General features: G+C 43.0%; 1 protein-coding gene and 1 long non-coding RNA gene across 2 annotated transcripts in view; one reads left to right on the forward strand and one right to left on the reverse strand.

Annotated features, from left to right (window-relative positions):
* The window catches only part of LOC125300810 (homer protein homolog 3-like), a gene marked incomplete at its 3' end in the record, with an annotated part of 19,755 nt that extends 2,774 nt beyond the window's left edge, over positions 1–16,981 (reverse strand). Inside the window, exons 1-2 of the mRNA XM_048252941.1 lie at positions 16,396–16,981; positions 14,710–14,759 (exon numbers count right to left, since the gene is read on the reverse strand). Of these exons, the coding sequence (XP_048108898.1) occupies positions 14,710–14,732 (23 nt within the window). The remainder of the gene's footprint in view (positions 1–14,709; positions 14,760–16,395) is intronic.
* A 6,666-nt stretch (positions 16,982–23,647) lies between these two features.
* Positions 23,648–25,005, forward strand: LOC125300148. The gene is made up of 3 exons (XR_007194521.1): positions 23,648–23,787; positions 24,116–24,212; positions 24,922–25,005. It is a non-coding gene; the product is annotated as an uncharacterized LOC125300148 (long non-coding RNA).
* Positions 25,006–25,228: the final 223 nt, after the last annotated feature.

The following is a 25,228-nucleotide window of genomic DNA, read 5'->3' on the forward strand; positions in this document are numbered from 1 at the left end:
ATATAGTGGTGTCCCAATTCATAGGGAAAGATCTTCACCTCCACTTCCCTTTGTCGAGGGGGCTTTAATGTTGAGGGCAATCAAAAGCAAGTGGAAGTTTTAAGGGGGGAGAAATGGGACGGGCCCCTAGTATATGTGTTTATATCTATGCTGACTAGAATTCATCCCCATGTGATATTTCTGTATGCTAAACGGAATTACACCTGTGGTATGTTTCTATTTTCTAGTGTATGTGGATCTATGCTGGATGGTATATTTCTTTTTTCTAGTGTATGTGGATCTATGTTGGATGGTATATTTCTATTTTCTAGTGTGGATCTATGCTGGATGGTATATTTCTATTTTCTAGTGTATGTGGATCTATGTTGGATGGTATATTTCTATTTTCTAATGTATGTGGATCTATGCTGGATGGTATATTTTTATTTTCTTGTGTATGGGATCTACCAAATGGATTGTACTCCCTCTTTAATGTTGCTGCATATGTCAAGAACAACTTCTGAATAGTAAACCCATTCCATCAAAACTTTAAATGTGCTCAACCCTGATTCTATACACTCCAAACCCAACACACACACAGTATACAGTACAATGCATATATTTAAACACACACAAACAGACATACCCTGTCTCTAGTGATGTCACTGTCTCTAGTGATGTCATGTCACTCTGTCTCTAATGTTGTCTGTGTGTGTGGAAGCAGTCGACTCACTCTACTGCAAACCAAATCTACCTTACCTTCACACACACACACACACACACCTGGACACACACACATAGCATATAATGCATTTATTTAAACACACACACACACACCACACACATACACGGCATATAATGCATATATTTAAACACACACACACACACACACACACATACACAGCATTTAACGCATATATTTAAACACACACACATACACACACCACAAATCTCTCTCTCACACACAGGCACACAAACAGACCAAGCGCCCGCATGCACAAACACTGGAGCTCAGGGCTGTGTTGAGCTGAGGGCTTTCATTCAGCAGCCAGCTGGAACATTCCATGGAGGCCGACGGTGCCAAGGTCCCTTCAGGGAGAGTTATCAGCCCACTGAGCAGAGCGGGACTTATCAGCAACACACACACACACACATATTTGGGCACACATATACACTCTTTTCTCTCTCTCTCTCTCTCTCTCGCACACATAAACACACACTCACACAAACACATATTTGGGCACACATATACACTCTTTTCTCTCTCTCTCTCTCGCACACATAAACACACACACACACACACACATATTTGGGCACACATACACACTCTTTTCTCTCTCTCTCTCTCGCACACATAAACACACACTCACACAAAGCACATTCATTGACCTACAAACACAGTTCCACAGAGTTCCACGGTAGCCATCACACCATCAGTGTGGTCAGCACAGCCCAGTGCAGTCAACACAGTCCAGCGTGGTCACACACACACACATCTAGGGTCAACACAGTCCAGCGCAGCCAACACAGCCCAGCGCGGTCACACACACACACACCTAGGGTCAACACAGTCCAGCGCGGTCACACACACACACCTAGGGTCAACACAGTCCAGCGCGGTCACACACACACACACCTAGGGTCAACACAGCCCAGCGCAGCCAACACAGCCCAGTGCGGTCACACACACACACCTAGCCCCATTAGCCAGCTCACACACATTCATCTAGCCCCCCACACACACACCTAGCCCCACACACACACACCTAGCCCCCCCCACACACACCATTAGCCCCATTAACTCACAAAGCATCCTTGGAACACACTGCAGCTCAGTGCAAATGTCTGTTGTTAACCTGAGAAGCTAATACCTGAGAAGATAACTGCTCTTATGATCTACATATAATCTGCTATGTTAACCTGAGAAGCTAATACCTGAGAAGCTAACTGCTCTTATGATCTACATATGATCTGCTACGTTAACCTGAGAAGCTAATACATGAGAAGCTAACTGCTCTTATGATCTACATATGATCTGCTATGTTAACCTGAGAGGCTAATACCTGAAAAGCTAACTGCTCTTATGATCTACATATGATCTGCTATGTTAACCAGAGAAACTAACTGCTCTTATGATCTACATATGATCTGCTATGTTAACCTGAGAAGCTAATACCTGAGAAGCTAACTGCTCTTATGATCTACATATGATCTGCTATGTTAACCTGAGAAGCTAATACCTGAGAAGCTAACTGCTCTTATGATCTACATATGATCTGCTATGTTAACCTGAGAAGCTAAGTGCTCTTATAATCTACATATATGATCTGCTATGTTAACCTGAGAAGTTAACTGCTCTTATGATCTACATATGATCTGCTATGGCAGAGACACAAAATGAGGTCCTTATAAACCATGTTCTGTACACACACACACACACACACACTTACACACACACAGCATGAGGTCCTTATAAACCATGTTCTGTACACACACACACACCGCATGAGGTCCTTATAAACCATGTGGTGTGTATGTGTTTGGGCTTGTGTGTTAGTGTACGCATGTATGTGTGTGTGCTTTGGTTAAAAAGCGTCAGCCAAATGTAATGTAATGTAATGTAATGTTTGAGTGTGTGTATCTGCATGTGTGTTCTGCAGGTGTGCGTACGTTAGTGTGTACACGTTAGTAGTGTGTGTGCAGCAAGTGTGTGTGTGTGTGCAATGTGTGTGTGTGTGTGTGTGTTTGTGTGCGTGCATGTGTGCATGTATGTGCAAAGCATGTGTTAGTGTGGCATGGTTAGTGTGTAAAGCGCATGTGCAGTGTGTGTGTGCGTCTTAGTGTGTGTTTGTGTGTGTGCTTATATGTGCGTGAGTGTGTGTTAGTGTGTGTGTGCCTGTGTGTTAGTGTGTGTGTGTGCATGGTTAGTGTGTGCTGCCACAGATATGACTCAGGGTAGCGGGTAGTGTGTGTGCTCAAAGCTAGTCGATGCTGCATCTGATCTCCACCAATCAGAGATGCACTTCCACAAGCTATTTATAGGATTTCCACCAATCAGAGATGCACTTCCACAAGCTATTTATAGGATTTCCACCAATCAGAGATGCACTTCCACAAGCTATTAATAGGATTTCCACCAATCAGAGATGCACTTCCACAAGCTATTTATAGGATTTCCACCAATCAGAGATGCACTTCCACAAGCTATTTATAGGATTTCCACCAATCAGAGATGCACTTCCACAAGCTATTTATAGGATTTCCACCAATCAGAGATGCACTTCCACAAGCTATTTATAGGATTTCCACCAATCAGAGATGCACTTCCACAAGCTATTTATAGGATTTCCACCAATCAGAGATGCACTTCCACAAGCTATTTATAGGATTTCCACCAATCAGAGATGCACTTCCACAAGCTATTTATAGGATTTCCACCAATCAGAGATGCACTTCCACAAGCTATTTATAGGATTTCCACCAATCAGAGATGCACTTCCACAAGCTATTTATAGGATTTCCACCAATCAGAGATGCACTTCCACAAGCTATTTATAGGATTTCCACCAATCAGAGATGCACTTCCACAAGCTATTTATAGGATTTCCACCAATCAGAGATGCACTTCCACAAGCTATTTATAGGATTTCCACCAATCAGAGATGCACTTCCACAAGCTATTTATAGGATTTCCACCAATCAGAGATGCACTTCCACAAGCTATTAATAGGATTTCCACCAATCAGAGATGCACTTCCACAAGCTATTTATAGGATTTCCACCAATCAGAGATGCACTTCCACAAGCTATTTATAGGATTTCCACCAATCAGAGATGCACTTCCACAAGCTATTTATAGGATTTCCACCAATCAGAGATGCACTTCCACAAGCTATTTATAGGATTTCCACCAATCAGAGATGCACTTCCACAAGCTATTTATAGGATTTCCACCAATCAGAGATGCACTTCCACAAGCTATTAATAGGATTTCCACCAATCAGAGATGCACTTCCACAAGCTATTTATAGGATTTCCACCAATCAGAGATGCACTTCCACAAGCTATTTATAGGATTTCCACCAATCAGAGATGCACTTCCACAAGCTATTTATAGGATTTCCACCAATCAGAGATGCACTTCCACAAGCTATTTATAGGATTTCCACCAATCAGAGATGCACTTCCACAAGCTATTTATAGGATTTCCACCAATCAGAGATGCACTTCCACAAGCTATTTATAGGATTTCCACCAATGCTACTCAAACGCGAGACACTGCTCCCAGCCTGAGAGATCGCAGCGCTTCCACAAGCTATTAATAGGATTTCCACCAATCAGAGATGCACTTCCACAAGCTATTTATAGGATTTCCACCAATCACGTCAGCCGGGCCATTCGCACAGCTTCACAGACAAAACAACCCAGTGGTGGTTCGGTTCGGTGTGTGTGTGTGTGTAAATGTGTCTGGTACATAAGCATTGTCCTTCACATTCTTTATTTTTGTGTCCTCCCTTCACATAGTCCATAGTCTCTCACACACACACACACAGACAAACATTCCTGCGTCAGTCTGAAGGATCAGAGCAATACACTGATGAAAAGGGAGGAAAAAAACAGACCTGGTTTATTAAATTACATCATATTTGATCAGAACTCAAAACTTTGTCCAAAAGGAAGGCCAGAGTACATTTACTGAACAAGGCTGCATCACACAGAATGCACACACAAACATACACGTGCACACACACACACATTTACTGAACAAGGCTGTGTCTCACACATACACACACACAGTCAATGTCAGTGCGATGGGCCTCTCTCCTTCGCATGCAGATATTTTATCGCCCCATGCTGTGATGCCCCGTGTGTGTGTGTGTGTGAGACTTCAGATTGATCTTCCTCTGTGCAAACACATAGTTATGAAGCATTTGTAGACGTGTGTGTGTGTGTTCATTAGGAGCGAATAAGGACACACACACATGTGCCCTTGCGCGCTAACTTGCTCACTGGCACCTTCCCATAATGCCGCAGGAAAACGGTCGTAAACGAGGGCCCCTCTTAGTGCTGGTCAACCAACGTGTTGATTGGCTAATCTTCCCCGCGCAGTAAAAACGCAGCTTCTTCTTTGTTCACACACACTCACACACACACCACCGAATGTTTATGTCCAGCGTGTCCAGCGGTCCTGGCTCCTTCCCAGGACACACACACACACCCAGGTTACTGGACGCCTTCAGCTTGATTAATCCGCTCTTTCTGTTTTATAATCCCACGCCTGAGATATCATCAGCCTGGCACACAGGTGGTGGTGGGGAGCCTCAGCGAGTCAGTGAACTCCCCACATGCACGCACACACAAACACACGCACACACACACCGAACGCCTGAGAGATATCATCAGCCTGGCCACACAGGTGGTGGTGGGGAGCCTCAGCGAGTCAGTGAACTCCCCACACGCACGCACACACACACACAAACACGCACACACACACACACACACACACACACCGAACGCCTGAGAGATATCATCAGCCTGGCACACAGGTGGTAGTAGTAGGGAGGAACATCTGGCTACTAGCTCCTGTGGCAAAGCCCCTCAGCAATCCTGAGCATCCTTGGACCAGGGTGTGTGTGTGTGTGTGGGTGTGTGTGTGTCACCTCCAGCGATGCTCACATGTCTGGTCGTATCAGGCTAAGCGGGCTGTGTGCGGGCTGTGTGAGTCACACCCTAAGCCTCTCCTTCAGGGGGATCTGGCCTCCACACACACACACACACACATACTCGCCTTCCCTGGATAGGGCCAGCTGTTGGAGGTAGATGCACAGGGCAAGACACACACACAGCATAAGCACAGTGCAGACAGTAGGAGTGTTTTGATACTACTTTGCTAGCGTGGCTCTAGAGCAATTATCGCATTACTCTCTCTCTCTGTATAATGTGTAGAGTAGCTAGCGCATTACTCTCTCTGTATAATGTGTAGAGTAGGTAGCGCATTACTCTCTCTCTCTTTGTATAATGTGTAGAGTAGCTAGCGCATTACTCTCTCTCTGTATAATGTGTAGCGTAGCTAGTGCATTACTCTCTCTCTTTGTATAATGTGTAGAGTAGCTAGCGCATTACTCTCTGTATAATGTGTAGCGTAGCTAGTGCATTACTCTCTCTCTCTGTATAATGTGTAGAGTAGCTAGCGCATTACTCTCTCTCTCTCCGTATAATATGTAGAGTAGCTAGCGCATTACTCTCTCTCTGTATAATGTGTAGAGTAGCTAGTGCATTACTCTCTCTTTGTATAATGTGTAGAGTAGCTAGCGCATTACTCTCTCTCTCTGTATAATGTGTAGAGTAGCAAGCGCATTACTCTCTCTCTGTATAATGTGTAGAGTAGCTAGCGCATTACTCTCTCTCTCTGTATAATGTGTAGAGTAGCTAGCACATTACTCTCTGTATAATGTGTAGAGTAGCTAGCGCATTACTCTCTCTCTCTGTATAATGTGTAGAGTAGCTAGCACATTACTCTCTCTCTCTCTGTATAATGTGTAGAGTAGCTAGGGCATTACTCTCTCTCTCTCTGTATAATGTGTAGAGTAGCTAGCACATTACTCTCTCTGTATAATGTGTAGAGTAGCTAGCGCATTACTCTCTCTCTCTGTATAATGTGTAGAGTAGCTATGATTATGGGTAGAGGTAGCTGGCATTACCTCTCTCAGATAATGTGTAGAGTAGCTAGCGCATTACTCTCTTTGTATAATGTGTAGAGTAGCTAGCGCATTACTCTCTCTCTCTCTGTATAATGTGTAGAGTAGCTAGCGCATTACTCTCTCTCTCTCTGTATACTGTGTAGCGTAGCTAGCGCATTTCTCTCTCTCTCTCTCTGTGTATAATGTGTAGAGTAGCTAGCGCATTACTCTCTCTCTCTCTGTATAATGTGTAGAGTAGCTAGCGCATCTCTCTGTATAATGGGTAGAGTAGCTAGTGCATTACTCTCTCTCTGTATAATGTGTAGAGTAGCTAGCGCATTACTCTCTGTATAATGTGTAGAGTAGCTAGCACATTACTCTCTGTCTCTGTATAATGTGTAGCGTAGCTAGCGCATTACTCTCTCTCTCTTTGTATAATGTGTAGAGTAGCTAGCGCATTACTCTCTCTCTCTCTCTGTATAATGTGTAGAATAGCTAGCGCATTACTCTCTGTATAATGTGTAGAGTAGCTAGTGCATTACTCTCTCTCTCTGTATAATGTGTAGAGTAGCTAGCGCATTACTCTATCTCTCTCTCTCTGTATAATGTGTAGAGTAGCTAGCGCATTACTCTCTCTCTCTGTATAATGTGTAGAGTAGCTAGCGCATTACTCTCTGTATAATGGGTAGAGTAGCTAGCGCATTACTCTCTCTCTCTTTGTATAATGTGTAGAGTAGCTAGCGCATTACTCTCTCTGTATAATGTGGTAGTGTTAATTTTGTCACCTATTTTTAATTTAGTCTTAGTCTTGTGACGAAATGTCCTTTTTAGTCTTTGTCATATTTAGTCATTCAAATATCATTTTTGTTAGTCAAGTTTTAGTCGACTAAAAGTCTAGATCATTTTAGTCTAGTTTTTAGTCAAAAGGAAACTAAAAGGTAGCTTAGTCTTAGTCAGTTTTAGTCAACACATTTTAGTCTTTTTTTATAACAAATTATTTTTGATTACCATTTGAGTCAAATAGTGTTTCACACATCTCAATTTTCCAACAATATTGTTGCTACTCGTCTGTTATAATTACTCATTCTGATTTTTTGTCAGTCAGTATGTTTACATGCACAGGTAAGTCGAGCTACAGTTATAGCTCGACTGGGATTTGACCACAGACAGTAAAAGATTTGACTGGACCACTGTCATATTCGAAGACCAGTGTTTCTCAAAGTGTGGTCCGGGGATCACTGGTGGTCCGCAAGCTATCGCAAGTAGTCCGCGAGCAGATGTGGTAAAATATAATACATGTGAGTTGTTTACAATATTGAACCAACTTGTATGTAAAAACAGTTCTGCAACACTAAGATATGCCAGTTTAAATCATACAGTATGAATCCACACAATAAGCAAAGTGCAAAGACAATAAGCAAGGTGGTTCAGTGAGTAGGCCTATTGTGTAGACTAATTATAGGCTACTGTTGAAGTAGGTCTAATCTTTTTTTTTTTTTAAGCTAGGGTTAGTTAAGTGGTCCTGAAACTGAAAAAAGTTTGAGAAACACCATCATAGGCCAAAGTATTAATGTTTTTTACTCATACCAAGCTAGATGGCGATATCGTAAACACAACACTTTCCCCAAAAGACTCTCCATCTTAGCCATAGCTAACTTGCTAGCTTAACTTTCCATATTAGCTTACTTGCTATACAAACTTTGCATCATCAGTCTAACTAGTTAAATAGTTGACATTACATAATGAACATTTTCGTATGGACATTCTGGGGATGTTAATTTGTATGAGAGAAGCTTCAACTTCTGGATATGTAGCATTGTGGCATAAAGCAGGTAGTTAGCTTGCTAAGTGTTCTTGTTCCATGTAGTTTTAGTTATTTGCAGCCACAGGGTTACAGCAACAACAGCGTGGGACTAGCCTACAGGAAAGCTGTTCAGTTATGAACTCATTCGGAATATTTTGAAAACTTATTGACATTTCATCCCTGAGGCAATATGTTGATTAGCTAGAATTATTTATGCCTTTGCCACAATGTTTTCTTTTCTTTTCACTGCAAAAAATAAAATCTAAGTGTTATTTATCTTATATTAAGATAAAAAAAAATCTAGTCAGAATTTAACCTGCCAGTGTGACCTAACCTAACCCTAACTGGAGTTTAACCTGCCAGTATGACCCAACCTAACCCTAACCTTACTAATCCCGACGCAGTGAGCTGCCTGCTACAACAGCGGTGCTCGGGGAGCAGTGAGGGGTTAGGTGCCTTGCTCAAGGGCACTTCGGCCGCGCCTACTGGTCGGGGAGCAGTGAGGGGTTAGGTGCCTTGCTCAAGGGCACTTCAGCCGTGCCTACTGGTCGGGGAGCAGTGAGGGGTTAGGTGCCTTGCTCAAGGGCACTTCAGCCGCGCCTACTGGTCGGGGAGCAGTGAGGGGTTAGGTGCCTTGCTCAAGGGCACTTCAGCCGTGCCTACTGGTCGGGGAGCAGTGAGGGTTAGGTGCAAGACATCAATACTACTGGTCGGGGGAGCAGTGGGGGTTCAGGTGCTGCTCACCTTGGGGCAAGCCGTGCCTACTGGTCGGGGAGCAGTGAGGGGTTAGATGCCTTGCTCAAGGGCACTTCAGCCGCGCCTACTGGTCGGGGAGCAGTGAGGGGTTAGGTGCCTTGCTCAAGGGCACTTCGGCCGCGCCTACTGGTCGGGGTTCGAACCGGCAACCCTCCGGTTACAGCAGCCCCAGAGAGAGAGAGAGAGGAGAGAGAGAGAGACCACACAGTGCTGTGACACCACATTCCTACCCCGCTCTTAGTGACAGGGAAAGTGTGTATTTGAATGTCGCATTGAGAGTGTGTGTGATAGTGAGAGTGTGTGTTTAAATGACAGTGTTTGTGTGCTTGTATGAGTGTAAGAGTGAGAGTGTATCCAGACAGTGTGTCCAGCTCTGCCGTCTGACACAGAAAAGGACACCCTGGCAGCAGAAAGGGGAAACCGTGACAGGAAACTAACACACACACACATACTAACACACATGCACTCTCACACACACAAACTAACACACATGCACTCTCACACACACTTACACACACCATACACAAACACTAACACACACATGCATTCTCACACACACACTCTCACACACAGACACACACACGCACTCACACAGACACAAACACACACACACACACACACACACACACACACAGACACAAACACACACACACACACACACACACACACAGAGACACAGACAAGGAGCTGAGGAAGCTGATCTGGAGGTTTAGGGCTATACTGTATATACACACACACACACACACGTCTGGAGGTTTGAGTGCACGTACCGACACGGGAGAGGTATGACTCAACTCGTGAAAGTTAAGGTAAGCACATATATTACTACTGACATTGGGTGGCGTGTTCCTTTAAGACAGTGTTTCTCAAACTTTTTTTCTGGGGACCCACTTTTTAAAAATGACAGACTATCGCGACCCAACTCGTGACTGTGGTAGTTAACAAACTAGATCAGTGGTTCTCAAACTTTTTCTTTCATTCCCCACTTTGATCAAGGGGGCATTCTCGAGCCCCACCTGTCCCTCATCGCTCTAAAAAAGTGGTAGGTCAACTTAAAATTGTCAAATTTATTGAAATAATGACAAGTTCTAAATATATCCTCTTCAACAGAGTTAAAATCAGCTGGTGCTGCAGATATAATAATAAATAAATACATAACACACATATTTCTGTTTTCCAGCAAAATATTAGGAAGCATAGGCCATTTTACAGCATTGTACAATATATTCAATGAAATACCAACATGCTGCATTAAATGGATCCATAATCCAGTCATACTGAGCACTAGTGTTGTCACGATACCAAAATTATGACTTCGATACGATACCTGCCATAAATATCACAATGCTTTCGATACTGAAAGCGATACTCTGTGAAAATCCTAAGATATCTGGAAAAAGAAAGGACTCATACCTCCTCAAGTGCATTGGGTATTTTGTGTTGAATTCGATGCACTTTTGTAGTGTGCAGGTCAATTTTGGGTTCTAAACTTCTAAACTTCCTACATAATTATTATTTTTTGTAGTCAGTAAAATAGTGTTTGTTATAGTTCATTTAGATTGTGTTGTGTTTTGGCAATAAAGTAGCTTTAAATAGCCAAACTAGGCTAGATCAAGGTCAGTGTTGAAACTACTGCATGCAAATCACTGAATGCTATGCAGAGGGCCTAATCTTTAGGCCATCTGATGTACAGTATAGGCTACCCTAGGCCTTCCCGTGTTCATGGGATTTCTTTGACAGTTGCAAAGGGAAAATGTGAGTATAGTCTTCTTTGCGCCCAGTGTACAAGTACGACGTTCCAACCACTCAGGTCTTCGTCAGATAGGCCCATTACCTGTTGCAATATATCTGTGTGCATTCCTACATTACGTCCATTTCTTTGATAGCATGATTTGCTACCACGTAACAATAAGCCGCTATTATTATTAGGACTCAACACGTACGGTGGTAATATGCTGTGGGCTTTAATTAGCGCATTTCGGGTAGCCTATCCAACATCTGGGCAATAATTATTGAACAAATTGCAGTCTACATGCCATGACAAATATTACCAGTAGTACTGACCGAACATGAATTAGATTGTTTACAAGTTATGGTAATGATATTTCTGAAAACGTGAACATTGCTTTCATCACGTTAGCACCCTATGATTAGGCTACAGCTCGTTATGTTTCGTCAAAATGATTACCTCGTTATGTCTCGTCAAAATTCATTGATGAAGAAAGGTTCGCTTTATCCCAGAGAACCATAGGCCTACTCGTTTCACTTAGGCTAGACTAAAACAGAAGATAAGAACTGGGCACTAACCATGTAGTCGTGTTTTCTATAGTATATTCGTTAACCTGTCGTTCTTTGAACTCTTTAAAAATGTTGGGATATGTCTGCGAGGTGTTTAGCCATGCGTAGCCTAGGCTACTGCTTATAAATGACTTTGAAACATATTTTACAAACGGGCCTCTGTGTACCTGATGGCTTGCCTTCACTATTCCCGATGTATCCCATATAGTTGCAGATTTCACTTCACCTTTTGTTTTATCCACAAGGCAGAGGACTGTCGGCAAAGAACTTTGTTGACGTTAGCTGCCACTCACTCACTCAGAGCTGCCTGCTTGACACGCCCACTTGCCTAGATGCGTGCAAGGAGCAGTGTGAGCAGCAGTTCACACAGACGCAGAACGTTATTATTTTAATAAAGTATCGATTCTAAAAACGTAGGAAATCATATCGTTTTTTGCGTGAAGGCATTGTGATACCTTTTTAGTATCGATACACCGTGCAACACTACTGAGCACTGCTGTTTGGGAAATATTTTGTAAATAAACTTTGCAGGGATGTGATGTAGGCCTACTGTTTAATACATGGGATCACAAGAGTGGCTCCCAATCAGACGTTTCAGCGATTTCGCTCAGAAATCTCAAAGGTATAATACTGTCGCGATCGGTAAATCCCATACTCAAGTTTTTTTTGGTGAATGCAGTAATCTTATTTGCTAGGTGAGGTTGGTGCTTGTCTATGCCTTGTAACTGGACATTTAACTCAAATGTATGCTAAGATATATCAAATATATCGTTAAGATAGGCCAGCTTAGGCCAAAAATGTTCATTAGTGAACGTGCTTGCAGATTCAAACATGCGCTCTTCCTCCAAGAAGAGGCTAATTCGAGCTCAAACACGCGCGACAGCACTTTACCTCGGGAAAGCCACCTGCCACCAGTAGTGGGTCGCGACCCACAGTTTGAGAAACGCTGCTTTAAGACATTACATTTCTTGAAGCATTTGGGAACACACTGAATTAACTGGAAAGTAGAGTCCCTGTTAGATTAGCTTGCTTGCAATTGCCGTTGTCCATGACCTGGCAGTTCTATGGCAAGCGGTTTTAACATACCTTATGGCAAACCGCCTACACTGGGTAAACTTGAAAGCAGAGCTTACCATTGTGTGTGCATGCATGGCAAGCTGTTTTAACATATAAATGTATTATTCGTAGGAGCAATGAGATATTTATAGTAAATTGAATATAGCAGTTCAGTTTCATGTTCAAATTTGTCTCATCAATAAAAAAAAAAGCAATTCATGCTTTAGACCATTTTAATTTAAAATATTTTAAAAACAAAGTACCGGTTCAGGCACCGTTTCGGCACCGTTTTAAAAGTATCGATTTAGCACCGGTATCGGATAAAACCCAAACGATACCCAACCCTACTCTGGATATATGCAGAGGTTTGTCAGACCGAGGTTCTACCCTTCAAATTATTCAGATATGATGCTAACCTGCGGACCTTATACGGACCTATGTGTGAACGACATACACGCACATTACAGAATCTCCGTGTGGTTGTCGAGTGAGGGGTGGGGCTTGTAGAGTTCACAAGAAGCTTAGATATGATGCAGAATATATGCGGCGTCACAGCTGCTGTTTTGTTCATAAAATGTATGCATTATGCTGAAGAAAAATTTTGTTCATAAAAGTAGTCACGTATGCACATACTTGAAGCTGTAGGTGTGCTTCAAATAAACACATGTATCTGTTTTCAAGGTTATGTAGCAGAATTACTTGGCTATGGAACCCCAAATCTGGTTTGCATTGGAGAGAGCATGCACAAACTTTATGGTACCAGCCAATTCAGTAGGCTAACTCAAGACTTCAAGGCCATCATACGTTTTTAAACAACAAACAAAATACTAACATTACAGTGAAGTGGTTTGTTTTTTCATGGTTTATTTTTCCAAAAGCATCCTTTTGTGTCTATATTGCATTTACGTAAGGAGCTTGGAACAAAGTTGGGTTTTGTTCGTTTTCATTTTCTCTAGGCATATTATTCTCAACAATATCGGGCTCAGCAGTGAGGTCATGAGAAGGCCATCAATGAACAGAAAACCGGCCGTGTTGGCTAACAATTTATTAAATACTCATGTTATTGTCGTCAATGACGTCGTTGTAGGCTACTGCCTTTTCAGCACCTGATTTGGTCTTTTGAATTCCTTTGGCCTTGCGATGCGGTTCTAGGCTACATCAACGTGTAGCCTTGCTGTTCCCTTCATGTGTTCTATCACAATGCTGTCTGCCCTCATGGACAGTAGCTCCGTGATGTCTGCATCTTTCCAGGTCGGAGATTTTCTGGACAGCACTATGCCACTCCATCATGACCCAGGCATTTATGGCTTTAAGTCAGATTTCAGTGCCCCCATCACATAGACGCACGAAAGAAACGTCACCAACACGCCCTCACGTGGTGTGAATTTTAACCGCATGTTCTACGCTTCGTTCAGACACAGCACATTTACATAATGTCCGGAGGAAATACTAGGAGGGGAGCAGTAGAACAACCGGCTAAGTTCAGACTTCCATGTGACCGTTTATGTTGTTCAGATATACGGCCCCACCGTTTAACATCCGCAGAACTTCCGGTCTTACATGTATGTCTGAAAGCCCTAACTGATTAGATTCGAATGAACATCAGCACAGCCAGAAAACTGCCAATGATGGCTGAGCTGGCACCAGCTGTGTTGCCGTGGGTGATTGTGTGTGTGGCCGTGGGTGATCGTGTGTTGCCGTGGGTGATTGTGTGTGTGGCCGTGGGTGATTGTTGTGTTTGTTGCCGTGGGTAATTGTGTGTTGCGGTGGTAGATTGTGTGTGTGGCCGTGGGTGATTGTGTGTGTGGCCGTGGGTAATTGTGTGTGTTGCCGTGGGTGATTGTTGTGTTTGTTGCCGTGGGTGATTGTGTGTGTTGCTGTGGGTGATTGTGTGTGTTGCCGTGGTAGATTGTGTGTGTTGCCTTGGGTAATTGTGTGTGTTGCCGTGGGTGATTGTGTGTTGTCTAGTGGACAAATGGATAAATGACATACTCTACATACAGGACATCGCCATGGTGACACAAACACAAATACATGCAGCACAAACTTTCACAAAAACTACAAAACCCTGCAGCATGTGGAAAACACACACACACACACATCCCAAACACACACATACACACACACCTCTCTTACCGTTCTCTTTGCTGAGGATGCATGCTTACTGGTCAGACGTGGCTCCTTTTCTGTTTGGGAGTCAGGAGAGTAACCGGTGAAAAAATTGTGGAAACAACAGAACAGTCTCAGTGACACACTCTCTCTCTCTCTCACACACACACACCTGAACTTCCCTCTGTGATTACACCTATAAATAGACACACACACTGCTCAGCACTGGAACTGCTTTACATCCAGCTGTGGACATACAGAACACACATCTGCTCTTAGGAGCAAACCGACAGGAGTAGAGAGAGGGAGAGAGAGGGGAGAAGGAGAGAGAGAGAGAGAAGGAAAGATGGAGAGGGAGGGAGAGAGAGAGGGAGGGAGAGAAAGAGAGAAGAAGAGAGGGGGGAGAAAGAGGAGGAGAGAGGGGGGGGAAGAGAGAAGGAAAGGAGAGAGAGGAGAGAGGGGGAGAAAGAGAGAAGGAGAAAGAAAGAGAAGGAAAGGAGAGAGAGGGGGAGAGAGAGAAGAAAAGAAGGGGAGAAAGAGGGGGGAGAGAGAGAGAACGTATCAGAATCTGCATTAGCAAAGTAACAGTCTCCACTCATCTCTTTATCTCCTTACCATGTTGTGAATGCTCATTTTTACTTCATTCTAAATCTCTGACATGTTATTTCTTGTTTTGTTTGTTTGTTTACATTTGTTTCTTTATTATTGTATTAAATGCTCCAAATGTAAAGCACTTTGAGCTGCATTCTGTGTGTGAAAGGTGCTATACAAATAAAGATTAGTAGGCCTAGTAGCAGTAGCAGTAAGTATCAAAGTAGGCTACCAGTCTCCATTTCCCATTGCTAGGTAATGCGGGTCCAAGCTCGGTCAACTGAGCTGTATTATGGGGATGGCACTCTTTAGGCTACTGGGCAAAAAACAGCCCAGAGTTTACAACGAACCATTGGTTGGACTTCATTGGACATTGCACGGTGCAGGTCTGACCTGTAACTAGACATCGGACGGCCTATTTCATGATATCAGGCTTTGCTTTCTAAATCCTCCCCAGTTCACATGCCATTTAAAATGCCGATAAACGCAGCAGGCATCTCATATTCATAACCTCATAAAACACTGAGCAGGGTAATGATGCGGGATAATGATGCTGACCACACAACGCATCCAGCCACCGTGGACCATTCACTTCGCTATTGTTCCCCCATCATCGTCTGTGCTACACAACGTATAACTCTTGGAGTTATCGCCCATTTGTTGAAACTTCACTACAAGTTACAGTAAGATACGGTGTGTTGTTGGATGCCGGAGAAGTCTGGTCGTATACAAGGGATAGCCTACAATGGCTCAGTCCGTGTGATGATCACGTTTACACCCACACACGGACATTTCTAAACGATCGAAATGAATGTGCTAAACATTGCAGCCGCTTTCCAAACAGTCTAACGTAACAGAACTTGAAGAATGCTGATCTCGCTGAAAGTGGCCGATTCTATTCTTGCTAGCCCTGTAGTTTGAACAGTCACATGTGCGCCAAAAACCTATGGCTGTGGTGCTGTGCTGGACGGAAACAAATTTGTCTTGGAGCCTCAACAGTCATGAGACAACATTTTCTGGCACCCATTCATTCAGAACTTTTCACTCCTTCAGTTCCAGTAGCCTAGCCTAAGCGGTTTGAGGTTACAACTTGCCATAGAACGACTCCGCTTTCAGACTCACCCCATTTCCTCTAATGACTTTCGATGTCTTTCTTATCACTCCGTGATGTTGCCAGCGGTCTTTACTATCAGATCAGATCAGGCGTGTTTTTCTATTCGTGTGACCCCCGTTTCACTTCTTGTGTGAAGATCCAAAATTCCGGAACGTATCCTTTGTTCAGACGATTTGCAAACAAAAAAATGTTGCAGACCCTCAGTACAGTAAAATTCCACGGATACGTCCGTCAAAGCATCTTCAAAGAAAACACAATAGAGGACAATAAAATAAAGCTCTTGCCTATACTTTGTCTCGCTGTTGTAGATCCTTCATTGCAACAATAGCTCTCTCCCCTCTCTTTTGTCCGTAATGTTCAGCGCGTCCCGTTTTTCTCGGTCATATCCCTACCGGTTAGCCAGTCAGTCCAGTAACCACGGAGCCCAGTGGCGGGCAGGGGAACAACGCCATAAGTAGCCGACTCCTGGCAGGGAAGAGTCAGCCTGCGCAGCTGTATCCGCGTGTGTGTGTGTGTGTGTGTGGACCTTTCTCCTGTGAGCGTGCCTGGAAATCCTTTGTCAGAAGTAGCTACGTTGGCTTCCCGTCCTGCCTACACCGCTCACTGGTATCCCGTTCGCAATTCCTCGCTGGATTAAAATATAAAAAAGTCCCTCACAAATGCCATCTGCTGGCAACAATGCTTACAGTACAGTGGGCCTATTGCTCGGACTGCATTGAGATCAGATGCTTACAGTAGGCCTATAGCTCGGACTGCACTGAGATCAGATGTCATCCTCACGGTTGACTTGCCGTGATAGGCCTAGCCTAGCCTACTTGTCAAAGTCTCTCCCAGATACACCCATACGAACAAATAAGTAGGCTATGCTATTGAGTCATGAATAACAGATAGATCAATAGTAAAATATAGTGTGTGCTTCACCTCACTGTGTGTTCACTGTGTGTTTCACTAATTCACAAATTGGGAAAAATGCAGAGACCAAATTTCCCTCACGGGATCAAGAGTATACTGTACATAAATCAGTGATTTGATTATATCTGTGTTCATTTATCAAAGTCAAAGTCTGCTTTATTGTCAATTTCTTCACATGCCAAGACATACAAAGAGATCGAAATTACATTTCTCACTATCCCACGGTGAAGACAAGACATATTTTACCAATTAAGTCCACAGACAAACATAACATTCAAGTAAACAATAAAAAGTAAATGAGAAGGCACATACAATGAAGAAATAAGGGCAACAAAATTGGGTTGAAATTGTGCAATTGTGCATAGACAGTCAATATAATAGTGCAAAGTCAGGCCAATAAATGGCTGAGGTAGTTCTGCTTGACCTAAGTAAGCAAGTGGCATAGTGGTGCAAGTTATGTAAGAGCAGCAGAAGTGTTGTGTTTTCATGACAACAGGACAACAATAACAAGTTGCAAAGTGTGCAAGTGTGGTAGTGCAAGGAAGTGGAGTAGTGCAAGTGGAGTAGTGCAAGGCAGCCATTGTGGGTCCAAAGTCCAGGGTGTTATGTAGCTGAGGGTGGAGGGGGGAGAGAGTTCAGCATCCTAACAGCCTGGTGTATGAAGCTGTTGGTGAGTCTGGTGGTGCGGGAGCGCAGGCTTCTGTACCTCTTCCCAGAGGGCAGTAGATCAAACAAATTGTGAGCGGGGTGACTTGCATCACTCACAATTGTGGTCGCCTTGCGGGTGAGGTGGGTGGTGTAAATGTCTTTCAGGGAGGGGAGTGAAGCACCAATAATCCTTCCTTATGGTGTAGGCTACATGTTAAATCAGTGATAATCTGTGTTCAGTGTTCTGTATATCCCATTACAGGCAGCAGTATTATTAATCTATCTGTGTTGAAGCATTATTAATATTAGTATTAGTAGTATTATCAGTAGACATCAGTATTATTAGTATTATCACAGACATCAGTATTATTAATATTATCACAGATATCAGTATTATTCATATCTTTGTTTATCTCTGTGAAATCCTGTAGCTCAGCTTGTGTAAGGTGCCAAGAACACCAAATTCATGGCTTCAGTATCCAGAGACCTGACCTGGGCCTAATCTAAGCCTGACCTGGTCTTGGTCTAGTGTTGATCTGGTCCTGACCTGGTCCCAGAATCCTTTTCAGCATGTGCAGTTCTCTCAGGGTCTTCTAAGAGCGCATCTCTCTAATATGTTTAAATGACTGAATGTGTGTGTTACTGGTCCCATGACAGGAGCTGAATGTGTGTGTTACTGGTCCCATGACAGGAGCTAAATGTGTTACTGGTCCCATGACAGGAGCTGAATGTGTGTGTTACTGGTCCCATGACAGGAGCTAAATGTGTTACTGGTCCCATGACAGGAGCTGAATGTGTTACTGGTCTCATGACAGGAGCTGAATGTGTGTGTTACTGGTCCCATGACAGGAGCACAGGAGCTGAATGTGTGTGTCACTGGTCCCATGACAGGAGCTGAATGTGTGTGTTACTGGTCCCATGACAGGAGCTAAATGTGTTACTGGTCCCATGACAGGAGCTGAATGTGTGTGTTACTGGTCCCATGACAGGAGCACAGGAGCTGAATATGTTACTAGTCCCATGACAGGAGCTGAATGTGTTACTGGTCCCATGACAGGAGCACAGGAGCTAAATGTGTTACTGGTCCCATGACAGGAGCTGAATGTTTGTGTTACTGGTCCCATGACAGGAGCACAGGAGCTGAATGTGTTACTAGTCCCATGACAGGAGCTGAATGTGTTACTGGTCCCATGACAGGAGCACAGGAGCTGAATGTGTTACTGGTCCCATGACAGGAGCTGAATGTGTGTGTTACTGGTCCCATGACAGGAGCTGTGTGCTGAGCTCAGCATTCAGGCTGCTCTTTGGGCTACAGTGCTGAGCTCTGCATTGGGCTACAGTGTATTAAACCAGTGACAAGGGTGAAAGAACAGTGCTTTCATTAAACCTGTAACGACCAGTGATGAGGGTGAAAAACAGTGCTTTCATTAAAAAAAAAGAAAGAATTGGCTCAGATCATTTAAAGCAGAACTAGAGATAAGAGGAGCCATCTTTTATTGGGCCACATCAGGGACATTAGTGAGAGTGAGAGAGGACCCAGCCCCCATCATGTGTATTATAGTATTCCACTAATGGACCTGGGATTTCAGTTCTTTTTAAATCCGTCTGAAAGGCCTAAAACTTTGCCATATCCCAGGCTCAATTAAAGCCTATTATTCTGGCCAACTGCAGCACATGCAGGTCAAAACGCTGGGGAGAGACACAGTGTGTGTTGAGAGCTACAGGGCCAGATGACCAGAGGGGCCGGTCTGCCGCCTTAGCAGTCTTTTATCTCTGTCTTGCTAAACAGAGAAGTAATCGCTAAACAGAGGAGCAATCGCTAAACAGATGATCGCTAAACAGAGGAGCAATCGCTAAACAGATGATCGCTAAACAGAGAAGTAATCGCTAAACAGAGAAGTAATCGCTAAACAGAGGAGTAATCGCTAAACAGAGGAGCAATCGCTAAACACAGGAGCAATCGCTAAACAGAGGAGCAATCGCTAAACAGATGATCGCTAAACGGAGCAATCGCTAAACAGAGGAGCAATCGCTAAACAGATGATCGCTAAACAGAGGAGCAAACGCTAAACAGAGGAGCAATCGCTAAACAGAGGAGCAATCGCTAAACAGATGATCGCTAAACAGAGGAGTAATCGCTAAACAGATGAGCAATCGCTAAACAGAGGAGTAATCGCTAAACAAATGATCGCTTAACAGATGATTGCTAAACAGAGGAGCAATTGCTAAACAGAGGAGTAATCACTAAAGAGATGATCGCTAAACAGATTATCGCTAAACAGAGGAGCAATCTCTAAACACAGGAGCAATCGCTAAACAGAGGAGCAATCGCTAAACAGAGGAGCAATCGCTAAACAGATGATCGCTAAACAGAGGAGCAAACGCTAAACAGAGGAGCAATCGCTAAACAGATGATCGCTAAACAGAGGAGTAATCGCTAAACAGATGAGCAATCGCTAAACAGAGGAGTAATCACTAAACAGATGATCGCTACACAGATGATCGCTTAACAGATGAGCAATCGCTAAACAGAGGAGTAATCACTAAACAGATGAGCAATCGCTAAACAGATGATCGCTACACAGATGATCGCTTAACAGATGAGCAATCGCTAAACAGAGGAGTAATCGCTAAACAGATGAGCAATCGCTAAACAGAGGAGTAATCGCTAAACAGATGATCGCTAAACAGATGATCGCTAAACAAATGATCGCTTAACAGATAACTGGTTTGCTAGAATGACCAACATAAGCTGGCATGGCCAGTTAAACCAGCAGTGTAGACCAGCAACACCAGCTAAAATTACCAGTTTGAGGTGGTACGATAAGCAAAACCAGCTGAATTACCATCGTTAGGTGGTAAACCAGCTGAAGGTATGTTTTCGCAAGAGAGTTGCTGGTCTAGCTGGTCAACCTTCATAGGGTGGTCAAACAAGCTGGTCAACAAGCTGGTCAACCAGCAAACCACCTTTAGCTGGTCAGGCTGTTTTTTTCAGCAGGGTTGACAGGCTGGTCACCAGCATGACCATCTTGCACCAGCTGTATCCCAAACAACAGGCTGGTCAAACCAGCATGACCAACTTCCTCAGATGGTCACGCCAGCATATCCAGCTGGTGGCCTGAGCTCAGCTTGGAGTGAGATTTGGGGGGACTCACTCACTAAAATGTTTTGCTTGTGTGTAGAATTTAATAAAGTAAGTGCATTATGTACTAAGATGAGTGCACCATTTACTAAAATAAGTTTGTTCTAGAATCTTTGCTCTGAAGTCTGTCCCCGTTGCTAAGTAACATCAAATAAATGAATAGACAGTCTTCCAGTATTAAATGTGTACGTGTGATTACGAATGGATGTGTGTAGTTTGCAATTAGAATAAACAAGAAATAACATTTCCAATAATTTCCCATGATAAATTACATAATATTTGCACCTTCCTTCCTTGTGAAGCTCACACTAATTCCACCGCATTTAGTGAAATGTAATACAACGCTGCCACCTAGCGCTCAGTAGGCTATTTAAGATAAACGTGGCATTTCCTGCTTATTCTTTTGTCAACACCATGATTTTAGGAAAACAATCTTTTTATCATAGTTCCCTCTTCAATGAGCGATTACCAGCTCGTTTTTGTAACAGAGATAGCTGTTTATTGTCCCTAGGTTTACAGAAACACCTATTCATATTAATACGTAGCCTATGGAGTGCTGCCGACCACTGTTCATTACGGCCCAGAATGCCTTGCATGTCTTTACAACAAAACAACCCAGTAAAACCTAATTTCCCGTAAACATATGCATTTGCATACTTGTAACATTTTTAATAATACTCTCCCATCATGATATTTAACAATAATGAAAAATTTAGTTTGAATACCGTCAATGTGAAAATAACTGTACTACGTCAGCAATAAATAGCTAATGTTCTCCTTACCATTTCAGTTCGTAAGTCCATACTATCCCATGGCAGAGCAAGGATTTCATGATTAGGTTGCCCAGAGACATTGTGCATACTTGGAAGGCATTGTGATAGTAGTACAACTGCAAATGTGAAAGGTAATAGTTACCAAATATGGATGGGTGGTTTGCCAAATGATGGAAACTTTTGGAATGTTTTCTCTTTTTTTTTTAGCTTATGCACCCTCACATTGGAGTCCCGAGTTCAAATACAAAATAAAATATAATTCGATATGTGACAGTGTTCCTGAGATATGGACGACTTATTGTTTCGCAGCTTCGCCGCCGATTTCGTTTGGCTGTGATGGGCAAACGCTTTCGAAAATCAAAGATCCTTCTGGTAACTTTTGTGAGGCTTGGTCCAAGGATAATGTACGTCAAGTTTCGTGGCGTTCGGACCAAATTTGTGACCTGTGAAAATTTAGTTTCGCTTTCTGTTCAATCCAATATGGCGGACGAACGACACGCCCACTTGACGTCATCTTCGCGATCAACTTACACCGGTACTGACCGGACGTTTTAAAGTTGGAACGGTGTCTCTGTCTCAAAGGGCCTAGGCACTAGAGCTGACAAAAAATTAGGGAGACGGGAATAATAATAAAACTTAAGAAGAACAATAAGTGTGCTGCTTTGCAAGCACACTTAATAAGAAAACTTAAGAAGAACAATAAGTGTGCTGCTTTGCAAGCACACTTAAAAATCTTGACGGTGGGATATTCTATGGCTCACCAATTTACGAGATATATGTACTGAGTGAGACAAATATTTTATTTATTAGGCTAATTGCTTTTTTCACTTGAGTAGCCAATTGCCACTGAACCATTGGATCAACCAAGGACAGCAAGTTCATTATTTTGGGTTGCTATTACATTATGGTGGTTGGCCGCTCATTGCAGCAGTCCTGTATCTTTAGAAAAAAAATGTATGTGTAGTATACTCGCTCAAATTGATAACACTCATTGATAATAAGCTAATTTCATTCATTGTTGACATGGTCCATCCATGGAGGCTCAGACGGGTGTCCCGGGACCTGATGAACACGCCGCTAAAAAGCACAAACGAGTGTGAAAGTTGCAGCCGTGACGACAGGGACAGGCAGCCACGAGAGTTATTGGTCGTATAAAATGAACGTTGCTGATGTCTGGGTTACACAAAGCTACAACGACTCTTCATTATGTTTTCTTAATGACTGACAGTTTAGCTTAGTTTATAAATAGGAAAATATTTTTGCCATAAAGTAGGCCTACAGCGTTACAAGTGTTCGTAGAAAGGCCTGATTTACACACACTGTTAAAGTGCCATAAGTAGGCTGGTTTACCAAAATGACAGTTGAATTTCTGAATAAAAATAATTTTGGTGCAGTTTTGACATCTTAAACGTGTAACCATAAGCGCACAAACATAACGTGGTTGCAGGGAGGGGATGTCCTATTTTGGAATTTTACCCGGATACAACGAACACTATTTTTTGATTGGATGTCGGTGGCTATTTATTTTTTTTGATTTTGCTGATGAGTGGTGCGCTAGTTCTGAACCCTGAGAGATATCCTCTCGTATCCCTGCGCGTCCTCTAATAATTACGCAGATACCTTGACATCCCTAGTAATATTTCTGCGTGAGAAATGCAAGGTGTGGCGTGTGAGCGTCTGAACTTGTTGAATTGTGTGTGTCTCACGCCATTGCGTGAGACTTGAGAACCCTGTGTTTTTTTCAGCAGGGGTGTATGGAGTTTGAAAAATGTTCTGTTTTTCTGCAGGTAGATTTCGGTTTTGCATCCAGAGTCCTCCAGCAAGTTAGCAGAGAAATGGAACCTGTTCTTTTCTGAAAAATAAATTTGCATGGCCAGGAAGGAGAAGACTGCAGACACTCATGTACATAGACAACCTCTCAGCAGGTATATTTTATTTAAAAAAAAAGGTTTGATTCTGTATATAACTGAAGCTGGCTGCAGAATTTGAATGTAAACTTGACTACATGACAACTCAAAGGTCAGCAATAAGCAGGGTTTTTTATTCTTGGATGAGACCTTTAGGGGGGAAATTTACATACAACACCTTACAAAAGTGTTGAATAGGTTATTGTTGTTATGTTTAAGTGTGTTGAGATTAGATTTAGGTGTGCTTGAGCATCCCTGAAAAGAGGCCCTGCTATAAGACATCTTGTTCTAACTTAATCCATGTTAGAGTATTTACCTGTAGTTGTTTTAAATATTTATGTTGCAGAGAAATGAGGAGATGTGGCTTTGCAGCTGCTGCCCATGCTGATCCCACCAAGTGTATAAAGTTTGGAGGAGTCAGGCCTACCACCGTTGATGAGCCTGTGAGTTAAGACAATTGTTACAAATAGAACGAGCACCAACTATTGGCACTTTTTGAGTAAAAAGAGCTATCCCAAATCGTCCAGCCATATTTACTAGTATCAGTATCAGAGGCGAAAGAAAGTGGTGACTTCCTACCTTTGGTGGTCATAAAGTTTGAATATGTGGTTGAGTTCTAGAATTGAAGCAAATAAAAGCTTGGGCTATTAATCAAGTGAGAGCAGAGTGCAGCATTAGAGTGAGTGCAGCATTAGAGTGAGTGCTTGTGTTGAGAGCAGAGTGCAGCATTAGAGTGAGTGCAGCATTAGAGTGAGTGCTTGTGTTGAGAGCAGAGTGCAGCATTAGAGTGAGTGCAGCATTAGAGTGAGTGCTTGTGTTTACTACATATCTCGTATTGCCCACAGGGGGGCGCTTACACTTTATTGTACAGTAAAGCCAAGCTTAGAAGTTCTGGCTCAGAGAAGCTGTCTGTCTGATGTTTGTGAGAAAGAAAGAAAGAGTTTTGAATCAAACATAGGACAGTGCTTTGAATCAAACATATTGTAGCAGGACAGTGCTTTGAATCCAACATATTGTACCAGGACAGTGCTTTGAATCAAACATATTGTAGCAGAAGGACAGTGCTTTGGCAGAAAAGCAACATGAACTGAGTCAGCTGTGTGATCACATCATCTCCCTGTTTGATCAATTTGGGGAATTCCTCTATTACAGAGTCAGTGCTGTGGCAGTTGAAGGATCCCTCAGCAGTGGACACACACCTTACTCATCCTCTGACGCCATCCAAACACTTCCTGCATTTTGGAAAGTCTGAGTATAGAGCACTTCAGTGTAAATGAACAACACTGATGATGATCTCTCTAGAAGCACTGAGAATGTGCCTAAGAGAGACAACCAGATGTTCTGCAAGCTTGTTCTAAAACCCATAATGGTAAGCTAAGTGTATTAATATATAACATTAAATGTATTAATACGCAACACATTCCCCAGCTCAGTGGCTATAGTCAAAGTGCCTCACACA

This window comes from Alosa alosa, chromosome 9, assembly GCF_017589495.1.
Source record: "Alosa alosa isolate M-15738 ecotype Scorff River chromosome 9, AALO_Geno_1.1, whole genome shotgun sequence".
NCBI lineage: Eukaryota > Metazoa > Chordata > Actinopteri > Clupeiformes > Clupeidae > Alosa > Alosa alosa.